Raw genomic sequence first — 26,988 nt, forward strand, 5'->3', positions numbered from 1 at the left:
AGTATTTTTGCCCAGAAGTGGTGTGAGCTGTCAGGGGGCCGTGCTGCTCCATTCCCGCGGATGCCCGGCAGTGTGGGGTGCTCGGGGGAGCCGCTCCCGCATCTCCTCCGCTGTGTTTCGAGCGCTGCCGGGATGCCGGCTCCTCTCTCCGTGCCCGCAGCTCCTCCGCTGTGTTTCGAGCGCTGCCGGGATGCCGGCTCCTCTCTCCGTGCCCGCAGCGCCCGGGCCGAGCAGCGGGGACGGACGCGAGGTGGCGGTGCGGGCGCGCCCGCGGCTCTCCCCGTGAGAGCCCCACAAGTACAGCGGGTCCTCCGCACCGCCGGAGCCGCCCCCGGTCCCTCCTCCTCCTCCCGCGCCCCGCGGCCGGTCCCCTCCCCGCCGGCTCCGGGAGATGAGCAGCGGCGGCAGCGGGAGCGAGTCCCGCTCCTGGCCGGCAGCCGCGGCCGCGCACCGGGAGCCCCCGCGGAGCCGGGACAGGCACGTTGGGGGCGGGCAGGGGACGGGCGCTGCCGCCCGAGGGGACGGAGCGGGAGGGACTGCACCGCAGCTCGGGCGGTGAGCGGCGGGCGGCGGCGCTGCCCGGCCCGGCCCGGCCCGGCCCGGCGGGGACCGGCGCTGTCCGCGGTGCTGCCGCTGTCCGCGGTGCTGCCCGGGCTGTGCGCGCCCCGCCGTGCCCGCCTGCGCCGCGCCCTGCGCTGCCCGCTCGCCGCGCTGCCCGCCCGTGCCCGTGCCCGCGCCCGCGCCCGTGCCCGTGCCCGGCGCTGCCCGCTCGCGGCACTGCCCGGTGCCGGTGCCGGTGCGGGACGCGGAGCCCATCCCGGCCCGACTCCTTTAAGATGATGCAATCGGCATCGCCCTCCGCGCTGGCGGCCCCGCGCCGCTGAGCGCTGAGCGGAGCCCGGAGCGCGCAGCGGGGCGGAGCGGAGCCGGCGCGGGGCGGCCCCGGCGGTGCCCGCGGTCCCGGGGGCCATGGGGGAGCCGCCGGCCGCGCTGCCGCCGCGGGAGCCGCCGGAGCCCGGCAGTGCCTAGCGCGGGCTGCGGGCTTTCTGCAAGTCATCGGGGCCGGCCCCCGCTGCCCTCCCGCTCCCCCAGCCCGGCGCATCCGCTCGGGAATTATTTCATTTATTTGTTTGTTTATTTATTTATTTTCTTCCGCCGTGCTGTATGTACTGGTTTCCTCGTCACCCGCCACGGTTAACTTCCCTGTGACTCGGTTTAACACTTGAGACCTCCGTGGATGCTGCTAAGAGCACTTCTCTTGCCTTTGCTGTCCCTTGCTGGGATCGGATTCACACTACCCGGACCCTGTGTGCCTGTATGTGTGTTCTGAGTGTCTTGACATTTTGGTTTTCTTTACAAGAGCTATGCGTTAATTGTTACCAAGGTAAGACTCCCTGTTCTTGTTCCCTCATGTGCATGTCTAATTTAGATGTTTCTTTAAAGATGAAGTCTGCAGTTTCTTTTAAACAGTGGAGTCATATATAGCCCTTCCATTGATGAATACTTGTGAAATAGAAGCGTAGAACTTGCCAAAATAAAGAGACCTATTTAGCAGATTTAGCTTGGCTCTACAAACTGCTCTGCTTTGCTCTGTTGCAGCAGCTGTGATGCTTAAAGAGTAATTTGTGCCTTGTTTTGCTTCCCGTTTTCACAGACCTGTGAATGACCATAGGCTTGGCTTGACCTTGATTTTGATGGCTTTGTTGGAAGATCTGATGATGTGATTGCATGTCATGAGGTGATTGCTCTCAAGCCTCCAGCCTCCGTGGCTCTGTGTATAAACCACTTCTGCCACACTGTCACTCATGGACAATTCAGATTTTTCTTTTAAACAGTCCTATTGGCTATTTTTATTTTCTCAATTTTCATTTCCCCCTTGTTTCTTCTTAATATTGGGAGCTTTATTCTACCCTCCGATGTGATTGACAGTCCTGCTTCTCCGTGCTGCTGATTTCCAGTTTAAACTACAATGGCTCTAAGTGGCAACTGCAGGACTTACCTTCCTGCCCGGGAGCAGGGGCCAGGGCTGCCCTCCTTCCCCGAGGTGGTGGAGCTCAACGTGGGCGGCCAGGTTTACTTCACTCGCCACTCCACCTTGGTTGGCACCCCTCACTCCCTGCTCTGGAAAATGTTCACCCCAAAGAGAGACACGGCCAACGATCTGGCCAAGGACTCCAAGGGAAGATTCTTCATCGACAGAGATGGTTTCCTGTTCCGCTATATTCTGGACTATCTCAGGGACAAGCAAGTGGTTCTGCCCGACCACTTCCCAGAGAAGGGAAGGCTCAGGAGGGAGGCTGAGTACTTCCAGCTCCCGGACCTGGTCAAGCTCCTGACTCCCGACGACAGCAAGCAAAGCCCTGATGATTATTGCCACAGTGACTACGAAGAGGTGTCCCAGGGCAGTGACACCAGAATCTGCCCCCCCTCACTGCTGCCGCCCGACCGCAAGTGGGGATTCATCACCATCGGCTACCGTGGCTCGTGCACCATTGGCAGGGAGAGCCAAGCAGATGCCAAATTCAGGAGGGTCCCAAGGATTTTGGTTTGTGGAAGGATTTCTTTGGTCAAAGAGGTTTTTGGAGAAAGTTTGAATGAAAGCAGAGACCCGGACAGGGCTCCAGAAAGGTACACCTCCAGGTTTTATCTCAAGTTCAAGCACCTGGAGAGGGCTTTTGACATGTTGTCCGAGTGTGGATTCCACATGGTGGCCTGTAACTCCTCAGTGACGGCTTCCTTCGTCAACCAGTACACAGACGACAAGGTCTGGTCCAGCTACACCGAATATGTCTTCTACCGTAAGTACCGGCCGAAGGGGGAGAAGGAGAGCTCGGGCTGCTCCGTGCCGTTCGCGGGGGGAGCGTTCCGCAGCTGGGGAGCGCCGTGCCGTGCCCGCCAGGCTCGGGCTGGACTCAGGTCCGGGGACATCTTTCCGTGCGGGCTGTGCAGGTGCAGCGGGGCTCAGGTCCGGGGACATCTTTCCGTGCGGGCTGTGCAGATGAACTGGGGCTCAGGTCCGGGGACACCTTTCCGTGCGGGCTGTGCAGGTGAATTGGGGCTCAGGTCCAGGGACACCTTTCCGTGCGGGCTGTGCAGGTGAACTGGGGCTCAGGTCCGGGGACACCTTTCCGTGCGGGCTGTGCAGGTGCAGCGGGGCTCAGGTCCGGGGACACCTTTCCGTGCGGGCTGTGCAGGTGAATTGGGGCTCAGGTCCGGGGACACCTTTCCGTGCGGGCTGTGCAGGTGAATTGGGGCTCAGGTCCAGGGACACCTTTCCGTGCGGGCTGTGCAGGGCTGGGCTCAGACCCGGGGACACCTTTCCGTGCGGGCTGTGCAGATGAACTGGGGCTCAGGTCCGGGGACACCTTTCCGTGCGGGCTGTGCAGGTGAACTGGGGCTCAGGTCCGGGGACACCTTTCCGTGCGGGCTGTGCAGGTGCAGCGGGGCTCAGGTCCGGGGACACCTTTCCGTGCGGGCTGTGCAGGTGAATTGGGGCTCAGGTCCGGGGACACCTTTCCGTGCGGGCTGTGCAGGTGAATTGGGGCTCAGGTCCAGGGACACCTTTCCGTGCGGGCTGTGCAGGGCTGGGCTCAGACCCGGGGACACCTTTCCGTGCGGGCTGTGCAGGTGAATTGGGGCTCAGACCCGGGGACACGTTTCCGTGCGGGCTGTGCAGGTGAATTGGGGCTCAGACCCGGGGACACCTTTCCGTGCGGGCTGTGCAGGTGAATTGGGGCTCAGACCCGGGGACACGTTTCCGTGCGGGCTGTGCAGGTGAATTGGGGCTCAGACCCGGGGACACGTTTCCGTGCGGGCTGTGCAGGTGAATTGGGGCTCAGGTCCAGGGACACCTTTCCGTGCGGGCTGTGCAGGTGCAGCGGGGCTCAGCTCGGCGGGCCGGGCCTGGCTAGGTGGCAGCACAGACTGCCGAAAGCACCGTGCCTGTGCCCGCAGGACGCGGCACCTCTGGCACTGTAAATCAGCGCCCGAGCACCTCGCACGCTTCGGGATGTGTGGGACACAAACCGAGGGTGCAAACACAGCGAAATTCATTACAGAAAACCTTTGACTGGGATTCACTTTGCAAAGGTAATAGAGGCTTGATAATCATCAGGCACAGGCAGCCGAGCCATCTGTCAGCAGCCCTGACACGCTTCCACGCAGGGAGGGAAAGCACAATTCCATCCCTCTGGCCGCATTTCAGCAGGGCCCTCTCGGAGCAGCTGCTGCACTCTGGAATGAGGGCTCGGAGCAGAGAGGGGCAGGGGCTGGGCCCTGTTACACAACACGCCATGGAAAGGCAGGTGTCCTCTCCAGGAGCAGCGTGTGCCCTGCTTCCCACAGCCACCCCGAGCCACGCTGCTCCTGCCCTGAGCTGGAGCGCTCACGGGCTCATTAACTTCCCCTGATAGCCAGGTACGGCTGGTTACCAATGGTAACAGTGGGCTAATCTGGGTCCCGTGAGGCTGAACCACAAAATCATTGCACATCTGCTGTGCCGAAACCTTTGAGAGGCTCATGAGGCTCCTCCATTTTCATTTGAGGAGGATGAAGGATGGAACAACTGCCCCATCCATCAGCGTAGCCAGCTGCTGCTTTGGCCAGTGGCCTTGGGATAGAGGGACAGAGGGATAGAGGGGCACAGGGATAGAGAGATTGAGGGACACAAAGACACAGGGATAGAGGGATAGAGGGAAAGAGGGATAGAGAGAGGGACAGAGGAATAGAAGGACAGATAGATAGAGAGATGGAGGGAGAATGCAGAGCTGCCACCCTGGGTGTGGTGCTCACAGTGAGCAGGCTCCTGGTGTGGGGAGCTGACAAAGTTTTCAGTGGAAGATGCATCAGGAAGTGAACAGTTTGGGTGTAATTCCATGGATTCTGTGCCATCTACTCTTGTGTGGGGCTCAACAGGCAGCCCTAATCTGCTTATGCAATGAAGCTTAAGTTAGCATCCTGAAAAGCCATCTGGGTTTTTGACATCTGTAGGTTTACTTAAAATTAGTTTTCTAGCTGGATTTCTTAGCAAAATAGTTCTAAGGTCATGGATCCGCTTATATTCCAACAGGGATAGATGATTTGTGTTATTAAGAAGCTTCTGCTTGAAATTACAGTGTCTTGTACAAGTTCTAGTAGGAGAATTAATGTAGGTAAAGGAATGGATTAGAAAAATTGTGCTGGCATTTATATTTAAAATAAGGAAAAAATATAAGTTCTTTATAGGCACAATGATCTCTGCTAATTGAGGAGAGGATGAACATAGGCTTTCCCTGAATTAGCAAAACAGATTCCTGATTTTCATATTTCTGAAATTTTTACCTTAGAGGATTGCACACTGCTCCCACATTACTTCAGCCAGGGTAGGGACCAAGAGGAGAGGTACCATAGAAATTTTGGAGAATGAAACTCCATAGCAGGTGTCACAAAATCTTCTCTCATCAGTTCAATCCAATTGAAGTTCCTGGAAAGATCCCTATTCAGTTCAGCAGGCTTTGGATTTGGCTCTGATCGGTTTTGTGGGGTTTTGACACTGCCATAGATTCAGAGGTGGATTTTTCAGTGTCCTTCCCAGGTAAAAGCCAAAGCTGTGGCTGTGGTGCCAGATGACCCTTTCTTGTCCAAGCGGTTCAGTTCTGCCTGGTGCTGGTGCTGGTGCCACGGAGCTCTGGCTGTGGATCTGCCCTGGCCCCACATCAGGGCTCTGCAGCTGATGCCCCTCACAGTAGGCTCCACCTGGAGCAAAGGAGCTCCCTCTCCACATCTCCTGAAATGATTCCATTCCCATCGTCCCAAAGCCCTTTCATCTGAAACTTTGAGGACCAATAAAATTGACATCTGGCTTTGCAGTGGAGCATGGCATCTCCTCTGCAGCTGCTTAGCCATAATTACTTCTTTAGATGTTGCCAGCTGTGTCTGTGTAAGCATTAATCATCAGGCTGCTGTGAGCAGCTTAATGGGCCTCAACCTGGAGGTGTCTGACACCACTGGGAAGGCACAGGCAGAGGTGGTCTTTGCAGGGCTGCTCAGGAACTCCTGTCAAAGGCCTGTTGGAGGAAATATTCTCAGCTGGAAATGGATGATTAGTTCCAAAGGAGCAAGAATTCAGGGAGGAATGGTGTTTCGATACACCGAACACATTGTATGCTCCAAATAGCACTGGGAAGGAAAATGCCTGTGGTTGGCACAAAGATAAAGAGCATTTTTCATGTTCAAATCCATCTGAAAGTGACTGAGATGGAGCGGAGGGGGTGGGAGCTGAGCAGCTCTCACACGGGTACAGCGTGTGCTGGGGAGAAATGCACCATCAATATTGCAGGGCCCTCTGTCCCTCGGGCCATGCCGTGCTCTTGGGGGGTGTAGGAGAGAGAGAGCTCCCCGTGAGGGAGGCTTTCCCAAACCAGCCTGCAGGGTGAGCCCGGCACTGCCAGCCGTGGGCACAGCGGGCACAGCCAGGCTCCTGCCAGCAGCACTGTGACACACGGGATGTGTGTGCCTGTGGGGCAGCTGGGGCCTCAGGGACATGCTAGGGATGGCATGGCATGGCATGGCATGGCACGGCACGGCATGGCATGGCATGGCATGGCATGGCATGGCATGGCATGGCATGGCATAAATCTGCCTGGCAGCCCCATCTCACATGGCTATTGCCCCAGCACCCCGGAGCCATGTCCCCCTCTCTCTCTGACAAGGGCTGACAGGATGGTTGGTCTCATTTGGTGGAGCCGTTCCTTGCACTGGCCCCTTCCCAGCTGCACACGGGGAGCAGCCCAGGCAGTGCAGATGTGCAGAGGGAAAGGTGAGGCGCTGCTGGTGCTCTGAAAGCCCAGAATGGATGAAGGATGCTCCTGCAGGCTCTGCTCGCTCCAGGACCCTGGGGATGCTGCGCCCCCCTTGCTCTGGGCAGGAGCTGGCCAGGTGTGCCCTGCACGGCTGGCAGGAGGCTGATGGGCAGACATGTTTGTGAGGCAGGCTGCAGAGTGTCCTGGCATAAAGAGATGAATCCTCTTGGCTGGGGACGGGCAGCAGGAAGGAGAAATGTCAGGTGATATTCCCAAGGCCTGTCCTTTGGGCACCGTTCCCTGGGATAATCCTGGTGTCTGCTTTACAAGAGGATCCATTTGGGATTGCTGCAGCCAGCTGGGGCCTGTCACCGTGCATGTGTGGCTGAGCTAAAGGATCCCATCCTGATGTGCCTACCACTGACTCATAAATTCATTGTGTAGCAGAAATTTGACTCACAAAACGGAGCAGCCTTTGCACAGTGACACCCACAGCTGTGCTGTCAAACGGGCAAGATGTGGGAGAGGAACATCACCCAGTTCTCTGTAAATCAATACTGTCACATGATCCAGGAGCTGCTTCTGTCTGGTTTAAAATCAGTGAAGATCAAAATGACCCCAAAGTGAGCAAAATGAAGTCTAATCCAATGAATAATGCAAGCTTCTTCCCCGCTGACAGGAGATGTTTCTGTTTCCAGGTAATTATTGTCATCATTGATGCCTCTGGTTCCTCTTGCCAAAGCAAACCCTCTCACCAGGATGATCACCTGCAGGTGGTGGGGCTGCAGCCAGCCAGGTCTGTCAGCCTGTTCATGGCTGAAGGACCTTGCTCCAAGCTTTTTGCTCTCCCAGTTTGTCAGGGCAGACCGAAAAACCTGCAGAGTTGTTGATTAGAGTTACTCCACAGATGAGAAATGCTGTTATTTATTGGAAACCAGTTTTGTCAAATCTGACTGTCAGATTAGGCCAAGAATCTGCTGCTCAGTGAGTAAGCAAAGCAAAACTTGACAAAAGAGCTGGTTGGATTTAGGGCTCAGAGTTTGTTCTGACATCTACAGACAGTGATGTAGAGGAGGCAGCAAGGATGGCTTTGGCTCTGGCCTGCTCTGCCCAGTGCTCACTGGTAACTCAGGTCACCCCTGAGCCGTGGCTGTGACCCCTACGGACTGCCCTGGTCCTGCCCACATCTGTGCCCTGCTCCAAGCACCTCCTGGGCATGGCAGCAGCCCCCTGTCCCAGCAGCTGCACAGCAGCCAGGCAGGCTGCTGCCGAGGAGGAGCCTTGTCCCTGTGTCCCTGTGTCCCTGCGTCCCTGTGTCCCTCTGTCCCTCTGTCCCTGTGTCCCTCAGTCCCTCTGTCCCTCAGTCCCTGTGTCCCTGTGTCCCTCTGTCCCTGTGTCCCTGTGTCCCTCAGTCCCTCTGTCCCTCAGTCCCTCAGTCCCTCTGTCCCTCTGTCCCTGTGTCCCTGTGTCCCTCTGTCCCTGTGTCCCTGTGTCCCTCTGTCCCTCTGTCCCGTGACTGGGGGAAGGAAGGCACTTTGTGGCTGGTGCAATAAATCAGCCCTGCCTGCAGACGTGTTGAGTGGCCTGCAGTTTGTGTTTTCCCTCCCTTCTGGAGCTGCCAGGAGGGCAGTGTGCCAGGGGCACTGCAAACACCCCCATAGAGCCAGGGCCTGGCCATGGGCATGGCCGTGGGCACACCCTCACTGTGCCCAGCCACCAGGGCTGCCACAGGGCAGTGCGGAGGGATGGAGGCACAGCCTCCCCTGGCACTGGCAGTGCTGCTGCTCTGTGATCCAGAAAAAGACCGTAATGACTAACAGATTAACCAAGGAGAGCTGGCATTTAGGGGGGAAAAAGAAAAATCCGTGTATTTGAAAGTGCAGCCTTGGGCTGGCCGTGGGCCAGGAGCAGCACACCCGGTCCCCAGCCGGGTTGGGAGGCTGGGCAGGGTTTGCTGAGCTGGAAACAGCCCTGTGCCAGGGAGAGCTGTGGGCATGGGCAGCGCCTGCCCTGTGCCAGGGAGGGCTGTGGGCATGGGGAATGCCTGCCCTGTGCCAGGGAGGGCTGTGGGCATGGGCAGTGCCTGCCCTGTGCCAGGGAGGGCTGTGGGCATGGGGAATGCCTGCCCTGTGCCAGGGAGGGCTGTGGGCATGGGCAGTGCCTGCCCTGTGCCAGGGAGAGCTGTGGGCATGGGCAGCGCCTGCCCTGTGCCAGGGAGGGCTGTGGGCACAGGGAATGCCTGCCCTGTGCCAGGGAGGGCACTCCTGGGTGCCAGGGAATGCCTGCCCTGTGCCAGGGAGGGCTGTGGGCATGGGCAGTGCCTGCCCTGTGCCAGGGAGAGCTGTGGGCATGGGCAGTGCCTGCCCTGTGCCAGGGAGAGCTGTGGGCATGGGCAGTGCCTGCCCTGTGCCAGGGAGGGCTGTGGGCACAGGGAATGCCTGCCCTGTGCCAGGGAGGGCACTCCTGGGTGCCAGGGAATGCCTGCCCTGTGCCAGGGATGTCTGTGGGCACCGAGAATCCCTGTCCTGTGCCAGGGAGGGCACTCCTGGGTGCCAGGGAATGCCTGCCCTGTGCCAGGGAGAGCTGTGGGCATGGGCAGTGCCTGCCCTGTGCCAGGGAGGGCTGTGGGCACAGGGAATGCCTGCCCTGTGCCAGAGATGGCACTCCTGGGCTGGGCAGCCCCATCACCCGGGCCAGGCCCAGAACAGCTCCCCCAGCCCCTCTCTGCAGCCCCATCACCCCGCTGAGCTGTGACTCCCCAGAGCTCGCTGAAGGTGCCTGTGGGTCTCAGCAAAGCACAGTCAGAGAGTGAGCAGTGCAAATGGGAAAACACAAACCCGACGTTTGCCGTTCAATAAATCCCACAACATATTGTGCGCACACACAAACACTTCCTTGCAGCAGGTTGGGTTTTTTCTGTCCAGCCATCCTGGGTTTGTTTAATTTTGTAACCACAATATTTTCTCAGTTTCTCCTCTTTTTTTTTTTTTTCGGCTTTTCAAGTTCAAGGCTCACGTACAATAAATACACAGACACTAAGCAAAATCTAAAATTACATCTTTGCACACAGAAAGAAAAACCCTTTTTTCTTTGAGCTTCTTTGCTCAAAATTGTATTTTTTGAAGAAGGAAGAAAATAGATTAAAGTGCTTTAGGCTTGGTGGAGACACTTCAATTGTCACTGAGGCGTAATGCTGCCTGAGCTGGCCAGAGCCAGGAATCCTGTGGCAGCAATTCCTCTGCTACTCTCAGATGCACTCAAGTCAATTCTGGAATACACTCAAACGTTGCTGCCATTATCAGGGCTCCTAATGCTGCTCCCAGTGCCCAAGGATAGAGGAGCTGAAGCTGCAGAGGTGCTCGGTGAGGGAGGGTGCTGTGGGGATGCTTTGGGAGGTGCTGAACACCTGGAACACTCCTGGCTTCACCCAGGGCTGCCCTGAGCACTCAGGTGTGTGCAGGAGCTCATGCTGGGGCAGTGTGTCCCTCCCTGGCTCACTGCAGGAGCCTGGACCTGACTGAGCCTGCCCAGAGGGACTTCAACCAGCTGTGGGGTGACAGGGCTCCAACCCACACCATTCCATGGTTCTGTGGTTCTGTGGCTCCTGGAGTCCCTTGGAGTGATTGTCCCTTGGCTTTATCTCTGCTGGCAGGCCTGAGTGAATGGAGTAGAGAATGGCCAGCAGAGCCCTGCTGGGCTGTTTCCCTGAGTTTCCCCAAAGCACCTTGCTAAGTCAGCTGTCTAACAGTGTTTGAAGGAGAGAGAGAAGTCTGAGCTGTTAGAATTATTTTGCATTTCAGTAGCTGAACTGGTCCAAGCTGAGTAGAAATGCCCACAAATGTAAATTGGTCAATTGGAGGGTGCCCTGGTGACCCCTCTATCGACTCTCACTCATGTCCTCCCATCCAGGAGCTGCTCATACATCACTTGTGCTACAGATTTCCCTGCTCTGCCCCTGACTCTCCTAACGACGTGATTAATGATTTCCAGAAGCTCATTGATTAGCTGTTAGGGCAGCTGAGAAATTCCTCTAGCAGAAACAAAGTGAGGGAGCTGTGGCCATCCTGGTTTGCAATCCATCCTGGAAATCCTGCTGCTGCGATGCTGGAAAGAGAGCACAACATCCCCAAACCCTAAATCCCGAGGAGGAGAACGATCCTGGGCTCTGGGGAGAGTTCCTAGAGCGGTGTGGAGGGAGCAGCAGCCTGAGGGATGCTCCCACCACCCTGGATCTGGGCAGGGGCTGCAGCTGGGAACAGACCCAGCCCTGCCCTCCTGGCCTCAGGCCTGGCCAGGGCCTCAAAGTCAGGTTTAGAGAGAAAAATCCTCTCTGCATATTTTGGAGGAGACTCATTTCAGCACCTCAGATTGAATTTCCTTCCATCTGAATCACAGTGTATTTTTACAGTGGAATTAAATCAGGCTGAAATAGAACCCAGTGGAACATGCTGATTTTGACTGAATTTTGCACTTTAAATATTTCCAAAGCAAAAAACTCCAAGCAAGGCTTGAGTGAGGAAAGACCACACCACCAGAGAGCTTGGGAGAGTGTTTGTGCTCCTGCAAAGGGAATGGCGCTGGATTTCTCTGAGCCCAGAGCCTTTTCTGGTGTGGCAAGTCCAGCTCTGGTCCTATGAAGGATCTCAGGAGCTGATCCCAGGGCTGGGAGGTGAACGTGGCTTATTACAAACCTGCCCTTTGATGCTCCTATAAAAATGGGATTTTTGACCACCACTTACACTAAATCTGCCAGCAGGACCCGTGATGGGGCTTTCAAGCTGGAACAGAGTTTTCTCCCACAGTGCCATTGTGAATGTAGGGGAAACACTGAAGGTCTCAAACCCCCTCGTTCTACTGTGCCAAAATCAATAGCAAGGAATCTGAGGAGTTACTGCTTGTTCTAAAAGTCTGTTGGCTTTGGTTTTCTTCGGTTTCCTCTCCTGACCATCAGTCAGTGCAGGGAACTGGGCCTCCAGAGGCTGCCTGGTGCTTTTTCCTTTGGTTTGGTGTTGCAGCCTAATTGTGAGGAAAATAAATGACCATTGCCCTCCTGTGGAACTGCCGAGGGAATTCTTTTTCTGAATTAATGCTCCAGCAGTGGTCAGTGGTAACCTAATTTTATGCATAAACAATGCCATTTGTTTCATTGTTGGTGCCTTTTGTTGTTGGTGTTTTTAGCACCAGAAGAGCAGCTCTGAGGAGCCCGGGTTAATGGCAGGAGCTGTGCTGAGCCCAGCAGAGCTGCAGCAGCTCCCCGTGCAGAGCTGGCCCAGCCTCTCTGCAGCTCAGTGTGTGCTCCCCTGGGGCTGCCTGACTGGAAAGGCTGCCATGGTGAATCTCTCCCTGTGACACAGGGAATGGATTTAGTGTGCTTTGCTTAGGAGCAGCTGGGCTTCCTTGAGAGGTCACTGTCGGGAAAATGTCGCTGAAATCTTCTGGGAAGTTGGGCTCCTTCTGTCTCAGGAGTTTGGCTGTGACACGCGGTCACAGAGTCCCAAATCCTGGAATTCTGAGGCTGGAAAAGCCCTCCCGGAGCACTGAGTCCCAGCTGTGCCTGATCCCCATCCTGTTCCCAGCCCAGAGCCCCGAGTGCCACCTCCAGGATGGGCGATCCAAACCTCCCTGGGCACTTCCAGTGCCTGAGCCCCCTTTCCATGGGGAAATTCCTGCTGTGCCCACCCTGAGCCTGCCCTGAGCCCCCTTTCCATGGGGAAATTCCTGCTGTGCCCACCCTGAGCCTGCCCTGAGCCCCCTTTCCATGGGGAAATTCCTGCTGTGCCCACCCTGAGCCTGCCCTGAGCCCCCTTTCCATGGGGAAATTCCTGCTGTGCCCACCCTGAGCCTGCCCTGAGCCCCCTTTCCATGGGGAAATTCCTGCTGTGCCCACCCTGAGCCTGCCCTGGCCCAGCCTGAGGCCGTTCCCTCTCATCCTGGATGCCCACCTGGCTGTGCCCTCCTGTCAGGAGCTGTGCAGAGCCACAAGGGCCCCCCTGAGCCTCCTCTGCTCCAGGCTGAGCCCCTTCCCAGCTCCCTCAGGGATTCTCCAGCCCCTTCCCAGCTCTGGCCATGCTCCTGCCCCAGCCCTGGGGGTGCCCCAGCAGTGCCAGCACAGGGAGGGGCACTGCCCTGGCCCTGCTGCCGCCCCAGTGCTCTGTGTGAGCCCTCCTGCCAGCCCTGCCCACGGTGCCTTTGTCTCAGTCCTGCCATCCCCTCTAGAGCCACAGCCTCCTGGAGGGTGAGGTTTTGTGCCCAGGGCTGAGGAGTTCCCTGGGCACTGTTTAACCCAGCCCACGTGCAGCCCATGGGTGGCTCCACTCTCCCTGGCAGAGCCACAATTACCAGCATGCAAAACCTCTCCTTTCTAGCTGGGAGAAGAGCAGTTTCCAGGTATTCCTGATTTCATTAATTTGGGAGCATTCAGGAGAACAAACCCTCTATTCTCTCAAGTCAATGCACTTGTGTTATGTGAGGATTAAATCATTCCCTTCCCTCAGAGCAGGGGCTGCAGGCAGAAACCTTCTATGCCTTCCCCTGCCTAAACAAAGGATATTTAAATAGGGATGCTGATAAAAATGCTTTCACCGGTAAAGACTTGATTAAAGGATCTGCTGCTTTAGTCCTGTAGGTGAAGGCAGAAGTCAAGAGGTGCCATTTCGTGCAGAGGGAGTGAAATTTTGTTCAAGTTTGGTGTGTGGGAAGAACTTTCACAACTCAGTGACATCTGCAGGGCTGGGGAGAGCCCAGGTCCCAGAACTGGTGGAGGTCACCGGTGGGGAGGATCAAACCCTGCTCTATCTTATTTCCATTCCTAGGAAGCATCAGCGCTCACTTTACACGAGTTTTCTGGGTTTACGAAGCCCAAACAATCTTTGCTGTGCCGAGGCTCGAAGGACTGGAGCCGATCCACTGGAAACCGTCAATAATTGCCTCCCTTCCCTCCAGCAGCAGCCCACGAGTCCCCAGCAGGCTGGAACAGGCAGGTGGCACGTGTGGGAGGATGACAGATCTGCCCACCTCTCCCTGAGAGCTGCACAGCCTCTGGGGCTCCTGCAGATAAGGCAGGGGCTCAGGGCTGCCTGGGGCTGCTCTGATCCTGAGGGGGATGTTCCCATCCCTGGGAGGGAGTGCCTGCTGTGCCAGGCCCACAGATCCACTGCAGGGGCACAGGGCCTGAGTCTGCGCCCCCAGCAGCACCTGCAGGGATCAGCCCAGGCCTGGCACAGGGGCACAGGGGCACAGGGCCTGAGTCTGCGCCTCCTGCAACACCTGGAGGGGTCAGCTCAGGCCTGGCACAGGGGCACAGGGCCTGAGTCTGTGCCTCCTGCAACACCTGGAGGGGTCAGCTCAGGCCTGGCACAGGGGCACAGGGGCACAGGGCCTGAGTCTGTGCCTCCTGCAACACCTGCAGGGATCAGCCCAGGCCTGGCTGGCACAGGGGCACAGGGCCTGAGTCTGTGCCTCCTGCAACACCTGCAGGGATCAGCCCAGGCCTGGCACAGGGGCACAGGGCCTGAATCTGTGCCCCCACAAAACCTGCAGGGATCAGCCCAGGCCTGGCTGGCACAGGGGCACAGGGCCTGGAGTCTGTGCCCCCAGCAACACCTGCAGGGATCAGCCCAGGCCTGGCACAGGGGCACAGGGCCTGAGTCTGTGCCCCCAGAAACACCTGCAGGGATCAGTGTCACTACAGAACACAAAAGAACACAAGCTCACACTGCTATTCTCAAGGTGAAGAAAAAGGGAAGTTTATTTCCTGACTCCAACATTTATAGATTTCCAAGAGTGACAGTGGATTGGAGGGTGACAGTGCCACCTCTCCAATGACACTGGTCAAACCAACAGCCCATCAACTTTCTTCTCTTTTATAAAGGAATGCAAAGCAATGAGTTATTTACAGAAAGTGTGTGAGAGAGTTCACTACAAGAATGTCAACATCAGAAGGGTTACGAAATCTTAAGAAAGCAGGGTGACAGATCAGCCCATCCTGGCTGGCACAGGCAGAGCCCTGGCCCCACAGCAGCCCTGGCTGTAGCACAGCAGCCTGGCCTGCAGCCGGGCACTGCCTGTCCTGCTTCTGCTCTTGGCTTTGGTACAAACACCATCACAATTCCAGGGAACCTTCGGGGCCACCCCGCTGTGCCCTTCCAGTGCCTGCCCATGGCAGGGGTGGCACTGGCTGGGCTTTAAGGTCCCTTGCAGCCCAAACCATCCGTGGTTCTGTGACTCTGTGGTGCTGAAGTAGAATTTCAGAATGCCTAAAAACATTTGCAGATTTTCTCTGCAAAAAGACATTCAACCCACGGGCAGCGAGAGAAGAGCAAACCCTCCCCCAAAGCCTTTGGAAGCAGCCCGTGCTGATGGAAATGCAGCAGAAATCCAGCACTCTCCTGAGGAAAGCTAAAAGCTACATGGCAGACAGTAAATAAATAATTGCAGGGAAACATTGCACATAGATTTCTTGGGGAACAGAACTTAATTAAATTTTGTGAACATGCCTACAGAGTTCCATTGATCAGGAAAAAATGGATATGGGCTACGTCTGTAAGATTTACTTGCTTGGTTGTGTTTTGCCTTTCTTCCCTCCCTCAGCTTCATTCACTTTATATCCTGCAGTGGTGAGGGAGCACATTTCTGGTTTTCCTCTGTGAAGAAATTGATTCTGAGCAGCACAGGACATGATGTATGGTTTGTAACTCTACAATATTGCTAACCAAAAAAATCACTGAAGAAGGCCATGCAGATATTATATTAATTTCCATTTTAAAATGGATTTCTTTCCACTAGGACCAATAAAAAATATGCAAAGACTTTCAACAACCTCTCTAGTAATGATTAATTAAAAGATGGGATAAATCTTGCTAGGCTCATTTAGCAAAGAAGGTTTTTTTAGACATTTCACAGGACATTTTCTGCCATTGAATCCAAACTTATACCTGATTTCATTCAGCAGCACTCTGGCTCAGGCTGGGGTCTCAGTTCTGTTTGTCACCACAAGCAGAGTCAGGGAGGTGAGAGTGGCACAGGGAGTGCCAGGGGACTGGACCTGCTCCTTGGTGGTGATGGGGCCCCACTGCAGGGCTGAGCTCTCCTGGAAGAGCTGATCCCCTTTGGAAGGGCTGATCCCCTTTGGAAGGGCTGATCCCCTCTGGAAGGGCTGATCCCTCCTTTGGAAGGGCTGATATCCCTCTGGAAGGGCTGATCCCTCCTTTGGAAGGGCTGATCCCCTCTGGAAGGGCTGATCCCTCCTTTGGAAGGGCTGATATCCCTCTGGAAGGGCTGATCCCCTTTGGAAGGGCTGATCCCCTTTGGAAGGGCTGATCCCCGCTGGAAGGGCTGATTCCCCTCTGGAAGGGCTGATATCCCTCTGGAAGGGCTGATCCCCTTTGGAAGGGCTGATATCCCTCTAGAAGGGCTGATCCCTCCTTTGGAAGGGCTGATCCTCCTTTGGAAGGGCTGATCCCCCTTTGGAAGGGCTGATATCCCTCTGGAAGGGCTGATATCCCTCTGGAAGGGCTGATCCCCTTTGGAAGGGCTGATCCCCTTTGGAAGGGCTGATCCTCCTTTGGAAGGGCTGATCCCCCTCTGGAAGGGCTGATCCCCTTTGGAAGGGCTGATCCCTCCTTTGGAAGGGCTGATCCCCTTTGGAAGGGCTGATATCCCTCTGGAAGGGCTGATATCCCTCTGGAAGGGCTGATCCCCTTTGGAAGGGCTGATCCCTCCTTTGGAAGGGCTGATCCCCCTCTGGAAGGGCTGATCCCTCCTTTGGAAGGGCTGATCCCCCTCTGGAAGGGCTGATCCCTCCTTTGGAAGGGCTGATCCCCCTCTGGAAGGGCTGATCCCCCTCTGGAAGGGCTGATCCCCCTCTGGAAGGGCTGATCCCCCTCTGGAAGGGCTGATCCCTCCTTTGGAAGGGCTGATCCCCCTCTGGAAGGGCTGATCCCTCCTTTGGAAGGGCTGATTCCCCTCTGGAAGGGCTGATATCCCTCTGGAAGGGCTGATATCCCTCTGGAAGGGCTGATCCCCTTTGGAAGGGCTGATCCCTCCTTTGGAAGGGCTGATCCCCCTCTGGAAGGGCTGATCCCCCTCTGGAAGGGCTGATCCCCGCTGGAAGGCCCAGCACAGGATTGGTACTGAGGGGGCTGCTGTCCTTGCTGCAGGGCTGGGAGCTGGCACATTGGTGAGGCATTCAAATTCCAATGGAACAGATGGTGCCAGCATTCTAACTTATGTTTATGAGATGCAGATGGTCCAAGGAGCGAACTTGTTCACCAGTTATTTTTATTTTGAGCAGGTTAAGAACAAATTACTCTCTGACTATTGTTGTTACTGCTCTGCTTGTTATTTCTTCTTTCCCTGAGCGCGTTTGTGTCTGTGCTCATGTACAAGTCTCAGAATCTCTTTTCCATGGAATGCCAGACTGAAATAGCCCAATTTCTGCCTAAAGCTGCTCTCTCTATATTTTATTTACGGTTCCCACGTGCTCAGCCTAATCTCCTCTGGAAGAACTGTCCCTGTGCCCAAGGGCAGCTCAGCCCTGCCCAGGCTCATGGGGAGGCAGGGTTAGGGTTAGGGTTAACCCTGATCCCAGCCCTGCCCTGACCCCACACCTGAGGCAGGGCTTACACACCTGGGGGGAGGATGGCAGGGCAGCCTTCTGCTCCTGGTTTCCCTGGAATAACCCCAGGCTGACCCCACCTTTATGCCAGTAAATTTGGGATTATCTAACCCTGTCATGAAACACGGGGTTGTATTTTCGTCATAATTTATAAGCTTGTTTCATTTTTTGTAGAAAGAAAATACATGTACTGCTACAAATTATTAATGCCCACCTGAATATTTTACACCCACCACGCAGCACTAATTTTCATGGGAAGGCCCCAGTGTTTGGCACACAGCACCTGTGTTCATTTTCCAGCCTGGTGCCCCTGTGCTGTGTCACACACTCAGGGAGGGCCCAGGAGCTCCCTGTGCCAGCCTGGGCTGTGCTGGGCTCCGTCCCTGCTGGTGGCACCTCCTGGGAGGGTGAGGAGTGCCCTGGCACACGGAGCTGCTCCTGCAGGAGGATTGCTGTGTGCAGCTGGGCACAGGAGCTGCTGCAGCTGCTGCTGGTGTTTGATTTAGAGCCCAGCACAGAGAGCAGGAGAGCCCCAGAGCTCCCTGCGGTTGGAACAAGCTGGAGGTGTTTGAGATCTGTAGATTGGGGAAAACAACATTTCCCGAGGGTTAAAGCAGTGAGGAAGTGTCTGCCCAGCTCACTCCTAACAAGGAACATATTGCTGAGGTCTGGCCGTGATCGAGTGCCCGGGCCAGCAAAGATAAATCCTTGTCTGTTCCCTGTCCTTGGTGCAGCTCCCGTGTCCAGCCTGGCAGGGAAGGGTCCCAGCGAAGCCCACAAACACGTGGCAAGGGCAGAGCAGCAGGGCAGGTGTGGGCTAATCAGGTTCAGCTATTCCTCCCTCGTGCCTGCTGCCATTACTCATCCTCTCTCCCGCACGCAAATGTGCAATCACAGCTCTCCCTGCTAAAGCCCACGGAGCTCTGGTGCCTCTGTTCCCACCCTCCAAATGCAGCAGCTCTGGGAATGCAGCACTGGGGGGACAGAGGCACCCAGGGACCCCTGATCTCCCCCTGGCTCAGGGCCCTGGCTTGCTGCTTCACTGTTTGAGATGTGCAGGTTTTGGGGGGGTGCAGGAGCTGCCTGAGGGCTGCAGGGAGGCTCAGGGATGCCTGACCACATCTCCAAAGCTGTGAGATGCCTTGTTCCCCCAGGGCTGGCACATCCCCTCTTGCTGGGCCAGCCAGGCTGATGGGCTGCGCTTTGGAGATCCCCTGGAGCACACAGAATCACCCTCCCACCTATTTCTGATAATGAGCATTTGCCATAATTATCCCGGGTAAGATGACACTGACCGAGCAGGCCGTGCCATAGCCAGAGGTGCTGGAGCTAATTTGGGTTCCCTTGGAGCAGCTGAGCAGGGCAGGGCTGAGGGGCTGGGGGTGAGAGGTAGGGGCTTTGGGGAGCATCACCACTGCTCTGCTCGGGGCTGCAGTACCCATGAGGGCCAGAAATGCTTGAAAGTTCCTGATGCCGCTTCTGAGCCAGAGGCTTAGAGAGCTCTGCAATATCAATTTCCTGCACTTTGCACTGTGTTTGAAACCATGCCTTCAATCCCTGAGCCCCTGTGGGTGCAGGATGGGAGGGATCTCCCTCTGCCCGCACGCTTACCCTGTCTCTCCATCCCAGGGACCCCCAGGCTGGTGGGGCCAGGGAGAATTTCCTGCACCCAAACTTCCTGCACCCAAATTTCCTGCACCCAAATTTCCTGTGCCCAAGTTTCCTGCACCCAAATTTCCTGTGCCCAAATTTCCTGCACCCAAATTTCCTGTGCCCAAATTTCCTGCACCCAAATTTCCTGTACCCAAATTTCCTGCACCCAAATTTCCTGCGCCTGACCTTGCCAGCTCTCTGCACTGCAAGGAATAACCACCGGTATGTTTTGGTGAGTCAAGTAAATGGAATAATAAGTGGAATATCAGAGGCACTGGGAAGTGTTTGCTCAGCTGGAGTGACAGCCTCAGTCCCATACTATTTTTTGTTTGCAGATGCAGCTTTTGCAAACCATGGCTATAGGACAGATTAAATATTGTTTGAAAAAGTGATCAGAGATTTTGTTTGCAACTGTGCCGTAGCTCTTCTCCAAATATTGGGAGGATTTTAAATTGGTTTTTATTGATAATGGCGCTGTACTGCCTTTCCTTGCTTGTACAGATCATCAGTGGTTTAATGTGCTTATTCCCACGGGATGCAGTGACTGAAAAGAAGAGATTAAGATAAACCTTAAAGAACGTTTCATGGGGGAAAATTGTATTTCCTTTGAGCTTTGTGTAAGGCCTTGGCTTGTGTCTGTTGGTGCTGCTGTGAGCAGTGGGCACAGCCAGATCCCTGTGTGCCCCACTCTGAGCCGCAGTGCAGAGAGAAGGACCAAGCCAGGGGTGTGCCAGGAGCCTTTCCAAAAAGGGGTTCAAAGGGGGTGCCCCCTGTGTCCCGTCCCTGGGGCTGGGTTGGTGGGGTGTGCCCCCGATTCCTGTGTCCCTGTGTTCCAGCAGGGCCCTGGGGCTGCAGCTCCAACCCAAAGCTGCTTCTCCCAACTGGGAATGCAAATGGGGAGGCCTGGGCTGTGTGTGCTGTGCCCTGCTCTGTGCTGTGTGCCCTGCTGTGTGCCCTGCTCTGTGCCCTGCTCTGGGCTGTGTGTGCTGTGCCCTGCTCTGTGCCCTGCTCTGTGCCCTGCCCTGCCCTGGGCTATGTGTGCTGTGCCCTGCTCTGTGCCCTGCTCTGTGCCCTGCTCTGTGCCCTCCTCTGTGCCCAGCCCTGCTCTGTGCCCTGCTCTGGTCTGGCTGTGCTGCAGTGCTCTGGCTGGCCAGGCTGGCGCAGCCAGCTCTGTCCTGCTGTGTGCCAGCCAGCACAGGGACACAGCCACTCCAGAGCCATCCAGCTGGTAAATCCAGAGCGACACCGTGTGCCAGAAGCTGTTTGGATGTACAGGAGTCACGTCTTCACTGAGCTGTTCTGAACACGTCCACCTGGATCCAACCTCACCCAGAGCAGGCTCCTTCTGCAGGACAGGGACGTGTCCCATATGTCCCCAGAGCAGCTGGCTCCACGTGATGAGCCCTGTCCCACAGCCCTTGGAGCTGATGTGCTCCAGCCACGAGGTCCTGAGGGAAACAGATGAACCTGTGGGTGGCTGCAGGGCCAGCGCTGCCGAGCCCATCCACCACTGGGGCTCCGATCATTTCGGTGGGACCTATATTGGGTTTCAGCCTTTGGAGCTGGAGTTTGGGTTGGTGTGCGTTGCACACCCTGAGAACAAAGTGCCAAATGACACGGGGACCCCTGTGTCACTGTGATCACCCAAAGCCACCAGAAACAGTTCTGCTTTCTGCTACAGGGGAAGCTCTCCTTGGTTTGGAAGTGCTGGTTAAATACAGGGTGGCACAAACCTGTCTTGGCACTGTGGTTTCTGCTCCATGCCCTTGGCTTTGGCAGCTGGATGGGGACAAAGCTCAGCCCAGGCCAGGCTCAGCAGCAGCCCAGGAGCTGGCAGTGCTGTGTGGATGTGACACTGGCTTTGTTTACTGCAGTAAAAATACAACAAAACCCCCAGAAAACCAATATTTCAGCTGATCAGAACTGGTTTATTTGTCAGTCTTTATTGATGCTCTGATCTCTGGTGAGAAAATAATTGGCTGAAGCAGCAGAAGCCTATTGCATGTAAAGCCCGTGACAGCTTTGTTTGGTGCCAGCAGTGGGTGACCCTGCTCTGAGTAAACAAACAAACACTCTCACTTATGGGCCAATTATGTGTTATGGAATGGAAACTCTGAATACCCACTTTGCCTCGCTCTAATTACTGTGCTGTCTCCTTGCATATGTCTGCTCTTGGCTAATTGCAGTTTTTCAACTTTGCATTGCTCTGTGGGCTATGGGCTGGTCAGAGCTCCGTGGGAGGGCAGCAGCTGGACATGTGGGTACATATTTCAGTGTATTTATATATATTTATAGATCTGCATTTAGCCCTGGCATTGGCTGAGGTGGGCAGAGCATGGTGCTAATGGTACCAGGGCTGTGGGCTCTGTGTGAGCCACCCACTCAGGGGCTGGACCCCATGGTCCCTGTGGGTCACTTCCAACAGAATGCTCTGTCATTCTGGGATTTATAAAGCTTGGATGGATGGTCTTTCCAGCCCTCCTGGTTCTCTGATTGAACTGTCAGCCCCCCTGTGGAGCACAGGGCAGGGGGAGCTGCTTCACCTAGGCCCAGGCAGGGCAGGGAGGGTGCAGAGACCATGCCAGGGCCTGCCCAGCCCCATGGCAGTGCCAGGGTGGGGTGGCAGCGGTGCCAGGGCAGGGTGGCAGCAGCCCCAGGACAGGTGGCAGCCATGCCAGGACAGGGTGGCAGCAGTGCCAAAGAAGGGTGGCAGCAGTGCCAGCACCCCCAGGAGGACACAGCCGGGGCCACTGGGTGCAGTGACTTTATGTGAACTGAAAGTGAAGGACTCATCTCCTAACAATCAATGGCTTTGTTTCCCCAGGTGATTTATCTTTGTGCATGGCTCAGCCGTGTGTTTGTTCAGCAGGGGACAGAGCCAGGGGCACAGGGGCTGCCTTGGAGGGGAGGCAGGCCTGGAACTCTGCTCCTGCCTGGAATGGGCACCTCTGGCTGCTTGGGTATTTATACAGCGATTTTTAACCTGGTTTACTTCAAGATTAACTGAACTTGGGAGGTTTTTTGTAGAGAGTAGGTCCAGGGCCTGTTTTCAGAATCTGGAGCCACGCAAGATACATTCCCGTGGTTGTCCTGTGCAGGGCCAGGAGCTGGGCTTTGAGGATCCTTGTGGGTCCCTTCCAACTCAGGATATTCTATAACTTCAAGTTTTATTTCCTTATGATTTTACTGTATGATCATCTGAGTTATTCTGCAGATTGGAGACATTTGATTCTCAGCTGGGAGCACAAAGAGCGGTGTAGAAATTCAATTTGCTGTCAAGATAATCTGCAGGCACATACAATTGCTCCCTGAGAAAGCCCAAGGGAAAGGAGCTGGAGAAGAAAAGCTGAGCGTCCCTGACCTTGCAGGGCAGTGCCAGTGAGCCCTTGTCGCCGTTCCTGGGCAGTGAGCCACTGTCACCAGCCCTGCCAGTGAGCCACTGTCACCCAGCTGAGCCCCGCGGAGCCCCCCAGGTCTCTGTCCCAGCCCAGGGTCCCCAGAGCCCTGGCAGGAGTGCTCAGCCCCCGAGCTGCTCCCAGCCATCCCGGCCCTGCCCAGCTCCCTCTCAGCCCCATCTGCACTGGCACCATCTCTTTGCTCACACGCCAGCCAGGCTCGCTGTCTCTCTCTCCCAGAACCAGGTTTGTTAGGCTGGGACTTGCATCTCTCCTTCCCCTCCGGTGCGAACGCTCCTCAGATAACGCAGCTCACATGAAAAGACTTCTTCAAATTCTTTAAGTGCACATTAAAATGCAAATCGCCCTTCTTATTAAAGACTTCTGGAAGTTCTCTGACAACACATTTAAATGCAAATCAGTGAAAAGTAGACTCAATATTAAAATCCAAACAATTGCTTGCTCCACATGCTGAAATTAAAGTGGGAGCACGTCGCATGTCTCCAGAAAAGCAGTGGCCTTTCCACCAGCACGGGGCAGCTCTGGTGGGGCAGCCCTGGCTTTCCAAGGGTCACTGAGCCCTCTGTCCCACCACGGGGGTGGCACAGAGCTGTCCCCATGGCACACAGCTCCCAGGCTGCTGCAGTCCCCAGCTGGCAGTGCCCAGCTGGCATTTCTGAGGCACCAGCTCCTCTCTCTGCCCGGTTTGGATGCCACCCATGTGCCAATGCCCCAGGAAAGCCAGGGCAGAGCTCTGTGGGCTCATCAATATCCAGGAGACACAGCGGCGTGTGGGAGGCAGCAGCACAGACCATTGCAAACCCCTCCATGAGTAAGGAGCTGTTACTGGATTTTGAATTTTCCCTCAAATGATGCAGTGTGAGGTTAAAGCTCTGCCCCAGCCAAAGTGCTGGTAATTATTTGATGGAGCTTTAGTGGGCATGGGCTGAGGCCAGTTCTAAAAGCTCGGGGTGTCAGGGGAAGCAACTCAGCTGAGCACATCAGATCTGCTTTTTTTAAAGTGTGATCATCCATTAGGAACCTCAGACTTTATCTATCTTTAAATCTGAATGAGGCCCTTCTGCTCCTGCTCTGCAGCGCTCCTGGCGCTCCTCAAGAGGAGCAGAAGGTGCTTTTCCACCACTCTTTGTTCCCCTCTCTGAATTTATTGGGCTGTTTTCGCTCAGGCTGGCTCTCAGAGGTCACTGCGTGACACTCAGGGTGTGACTGAAGCATTTCTGTGCTTTTCTCCTGCTCCTCTCAGACTTTCCTTTGGAACATGGCTGCTTTGTCTGAAAATATCACATCTACATCTCAGGCATTCTCCTGTTTCTCTCAGACTTTCCTTTGGAACATGGCTGCTTTGTCTGAAAATCTCAGCTGATGTTGTTTGGAGGACAGGAAGGTGTTGAGGTGCTCCAGGAATAAGGGACTCCTGTATTTGGGAAAGGCACTGGCACAGGGAGGGCTCGGAGGAGCAGCCCCTGGTGACTCTCAGGTTCCTCACAGTGGTTGCAATTATTTGCTATATCATCCTGGCCAGGCTGAGAGGACAGGGGACACTGCACTTCACTCCTCTCACTTGGCCAGACCAGGTTTTATTGCTGGCTGGTGTGTAGCCACACCTGAGGCTTCTCCGAGAGAAAAAGGGGATTCTTTTCTCTCCCGAATTGGAGATCCCACAAAGAAGCTTTGCCAACACCAACATTTTATTTATTTGGGGTGTTTGAGGGATCTGAAGCTCTGCTTTTGTTTGGATCTTTTATGTCATTTCATGTGCTAATCAGGGCTTTTTAACTTGACTCTGTCACTCAAAAGCTTTTTGATGATGATGAGCAAAATTAAGCTGTTTCACTGCTGAGTGTGTATCATCAGTGAATTTTAATTTTAAAGGAAAAAGTGGGAATTTTTCCATTTTTAAAAGTATGACTATTTTAAAAAGGACTCATAGTGGTTTTAGTTAATCTTCTAAGCAAAATGGATTCCAAAGTACAAAATGGATCTGGTTGTTTCTTCTCCCCCACATACCATTTATTACATGAAAACAAATGTCATACCCAAGTAGATGTGAGTGATGCACAAGGACAAGGCGTCCTGTACCTGGGGTCCATCAGAGAGAATGGCAAGTGTTTCAGCTGGTGATGCTCATGGGTTCCTTGTCTCTGCCCCACCCTTGATTGCAAATATTCCAGCGTTGGGGAAAACGGAAGATCAGGTCATGAACTGTAAATGAAAATGAATTGTACATGTGATGTGGGGATCTTGGGAAAAGGGGAAGAATCCCGGAATCCCTGAGGCTGGAGGAGCCCTCCAAGGTCACCCAGCCCCAGCTGTGCCCCAGCCCAGCGCCCCAGTGCCACGTCCAGGAGCTCCTCGGGCACCCCCGGGCTGGGGACCCGACCCTCCCTGGGCTCCCCTCCAAGGCCCGGGAGGGAGCGGGGTGTGCAGGGGAGCCCGGAGCTGCCCCGTGTGCAGACACAGCCCGTGCCGTGCCGTGCCGTGCCGTGCCTGGGCTGGGCCGGGGCACGGAGGGTCCCCAGGAGCCCGAGGGCACCGAGCTGTCCCTGTGGGCACCATCCCTGCAGGGTCTGTGTTCGGGACTGGGCGCAGGGACGCGGCTCTGCCTTTTACAGCCCCAGCAGGACGGGGAATCGCCTCTGCCGCCGCCTCGGGCGCTGAAATCCCCGACTCGTGCTCGTTATGGCGGGCTCGAGCGGCCCGCAGAGCCCTGCCTCGGCGATCCCTCAGCGCGGTGCGCGCTCCGCAGCCACAGCGCGAGTTGGGCTGGAAAAGCGCCTTATTCCCGAGCTGTTTGTCCATGGCTTTGTGGCTAAGTTGGTGCTTTCTCATTCAGAAGGAGACAGGAATGCAAAGTGCCCGTTTTCCGTGGGTGCTGGGATCCGTGTGGGGAACATCTGCTCATCTGCTCCCCACCACGAGCTCTGCTCTTCTCCCTGCTCTATTCCTCAGCTCTGCTCTTCTCCCTGCTCTATTCCTCAGCTCTGCTCTTCTCCCTGCTCGCTCCCCACGCTCTGTACCAGCGCTGGGAAGGGTTTTGAGCACTGGGATGTGCAGCAATCCCGGGAAGAGCCCCCTTAGGGCTCCATAGCCCCCTTGGGGCTGCGGGCACTGGGGAGATCAGTCATCCCTGGCAGAGCCCCCTTAGGGCTCCCTACCCCCCTTAGGGCTCCTTACCCCCCTTAGGGCTCCTTACCCCCTTTAGGGCTCCTTACCCCCTTTAGGGCTCCCTTACCCCCCTTAAGGCTCCTTACCCCCCTTAGGGGTCCTTACCCCCCTTTAGGGCTCCTTACCCCCTTTAGGGCTCCCTTACCCCCCTTAGGGCTCCTTACCCCCTTTAGGGCTCCCTTACCCCCCTTAGGGCTCCTTACCCCCCTTAGGGCTGCTGTCCCTGCCCGAGCCCAGCCCTGCCCGGCACGGCCGCCCCGGCACCGGGAGCGGCTCCGGCACTCGGGACGATGCTCTGGGGCTCAGGCTCGGTTCCTCCCCTCCCGGAGCTCATTCCCATGCCCTCCTTTCAGAATGTTCCTCTCCGGGAGCTGTGCAGCTTTTGCTCGGTGCCCAGCCGCGCCGTGCCCTCGCAGCGCTGCCATCGCATCCCTGCCGCTGCCGGCCCTGCCCGGCCGTGCCCGTCGCGTTCCCTGCCGGCTCTCGGCTCCCGGCTCCCTCTCCCTGTGCCCCCTTGTCCCAGAGTCACCTCTCCCGGTGCCCGCTCCCCCTGCCCTCGCTCTCCCCTGCGGTGCAGTGAAAGATATTTCCATTTTCCTATTGAATTTCCGCTCTGTGCGTGACCCGGCTCAGGGAGCCGCTCCCCTGGGGCTGCACTGGAGCTTTCTGGGGCAGGGGAAGGCGGCAGGGATGGCACAGCCCCGGCTCGCTGTGCCCTCCCCTGCAGGAACTGCCCAGCAAACACAGCCCAAGCACATTTCCTAATGATCCCGAGCCGCAGTCACTATCTAACAGGAGCTCCTGCAAGCTGCTTTCCGCGCTCCGAGGAGAATTCCTGAGGAAACGATTTGCAGGAAATGTATCGGAAAATTAACTTTGTGTTCATCAACACATCGTTAACGGCGCTCTCACGCTAACAATCAAACGTCCCCGATTGTTCCAGCTCGGAGGAAGGTGAGGGCTGGCACCAGCAATCTGTTCTGCCACCGTTTGCTCGGGGCAGCGCTGCTCCCGGGGGGCTGCAGGTCCTGCCGGGGGGGTACTGCAGGAAAAGGCATCTGCTGTGTTCCCGAGCCTGTTTACAGCGCCGAGCCCAAAATCGCTATGGCGTGGAAGTCAGGGATTTTTTAAAAATTTCTTTTTACAAGAAACAGGCATCATTCAGGATTCCCTTTTGCCGTTCTCAGTTTTCCTTGCTTCTCCCTCCCAGCCTCCTCAGCCAGCCAGTGCAGCTTTCCATCTCCCGTGTTTTCTGGCATCTCTTCATTCCGTGTCAGCCTCCCCTGCTGCACCAAGAACATCATTTTTAATTCTGTTTGGTTTTGGGTGCTGGTCCCCCAACTGTATGATTTGCTAAAGC

The 26,988-nt window shown here is 55.9% G+C and overlaps 1 protein-coding gene across 1 annotated transcript in view; it reads left to right on the forward strand.

The window, feature by feature from the left end:
- The first annotated feature begins 1,004 nt into the window (after positions 1-1,004).
- The window catches only part of KCTD16 (potassium channel tetramerization domain containing 16), a 53,106-nt gene continuing 27,122 nt past the window's right edge, over positions 1,005-26,988 (forward strand). The window contains exons 1-2 of the mRNA XM_059483649.1: positions 1,005-1,384; positions 1,655-2,798. Coding sequence (XP_059339632.1) covers positions 1,970-2,798 — 829 coding nt within the window. The 5' untranslated portion in view covers positions 1,005-1,384; positions 1,655-1,969. The remainder of the gene's footprint in view (positions 1,385-1,654; positions 2,799-26,988) is intronic.

Source organism: Ammospiza nelsoni, chromosome 16 (assembly GCF_027579445.1).
Source record: "Ammospiza nelsoni isolate bAmmNel1 chromosome 16, bAmmNel1.pri, whole genome shotgun sequence".
Lineage (NCBI taxonomy): Eukaryota > Metazoa > Chordata > Aves > Passeriformes > Passerellidae > Ammospiza > Ammospiza nelsoni.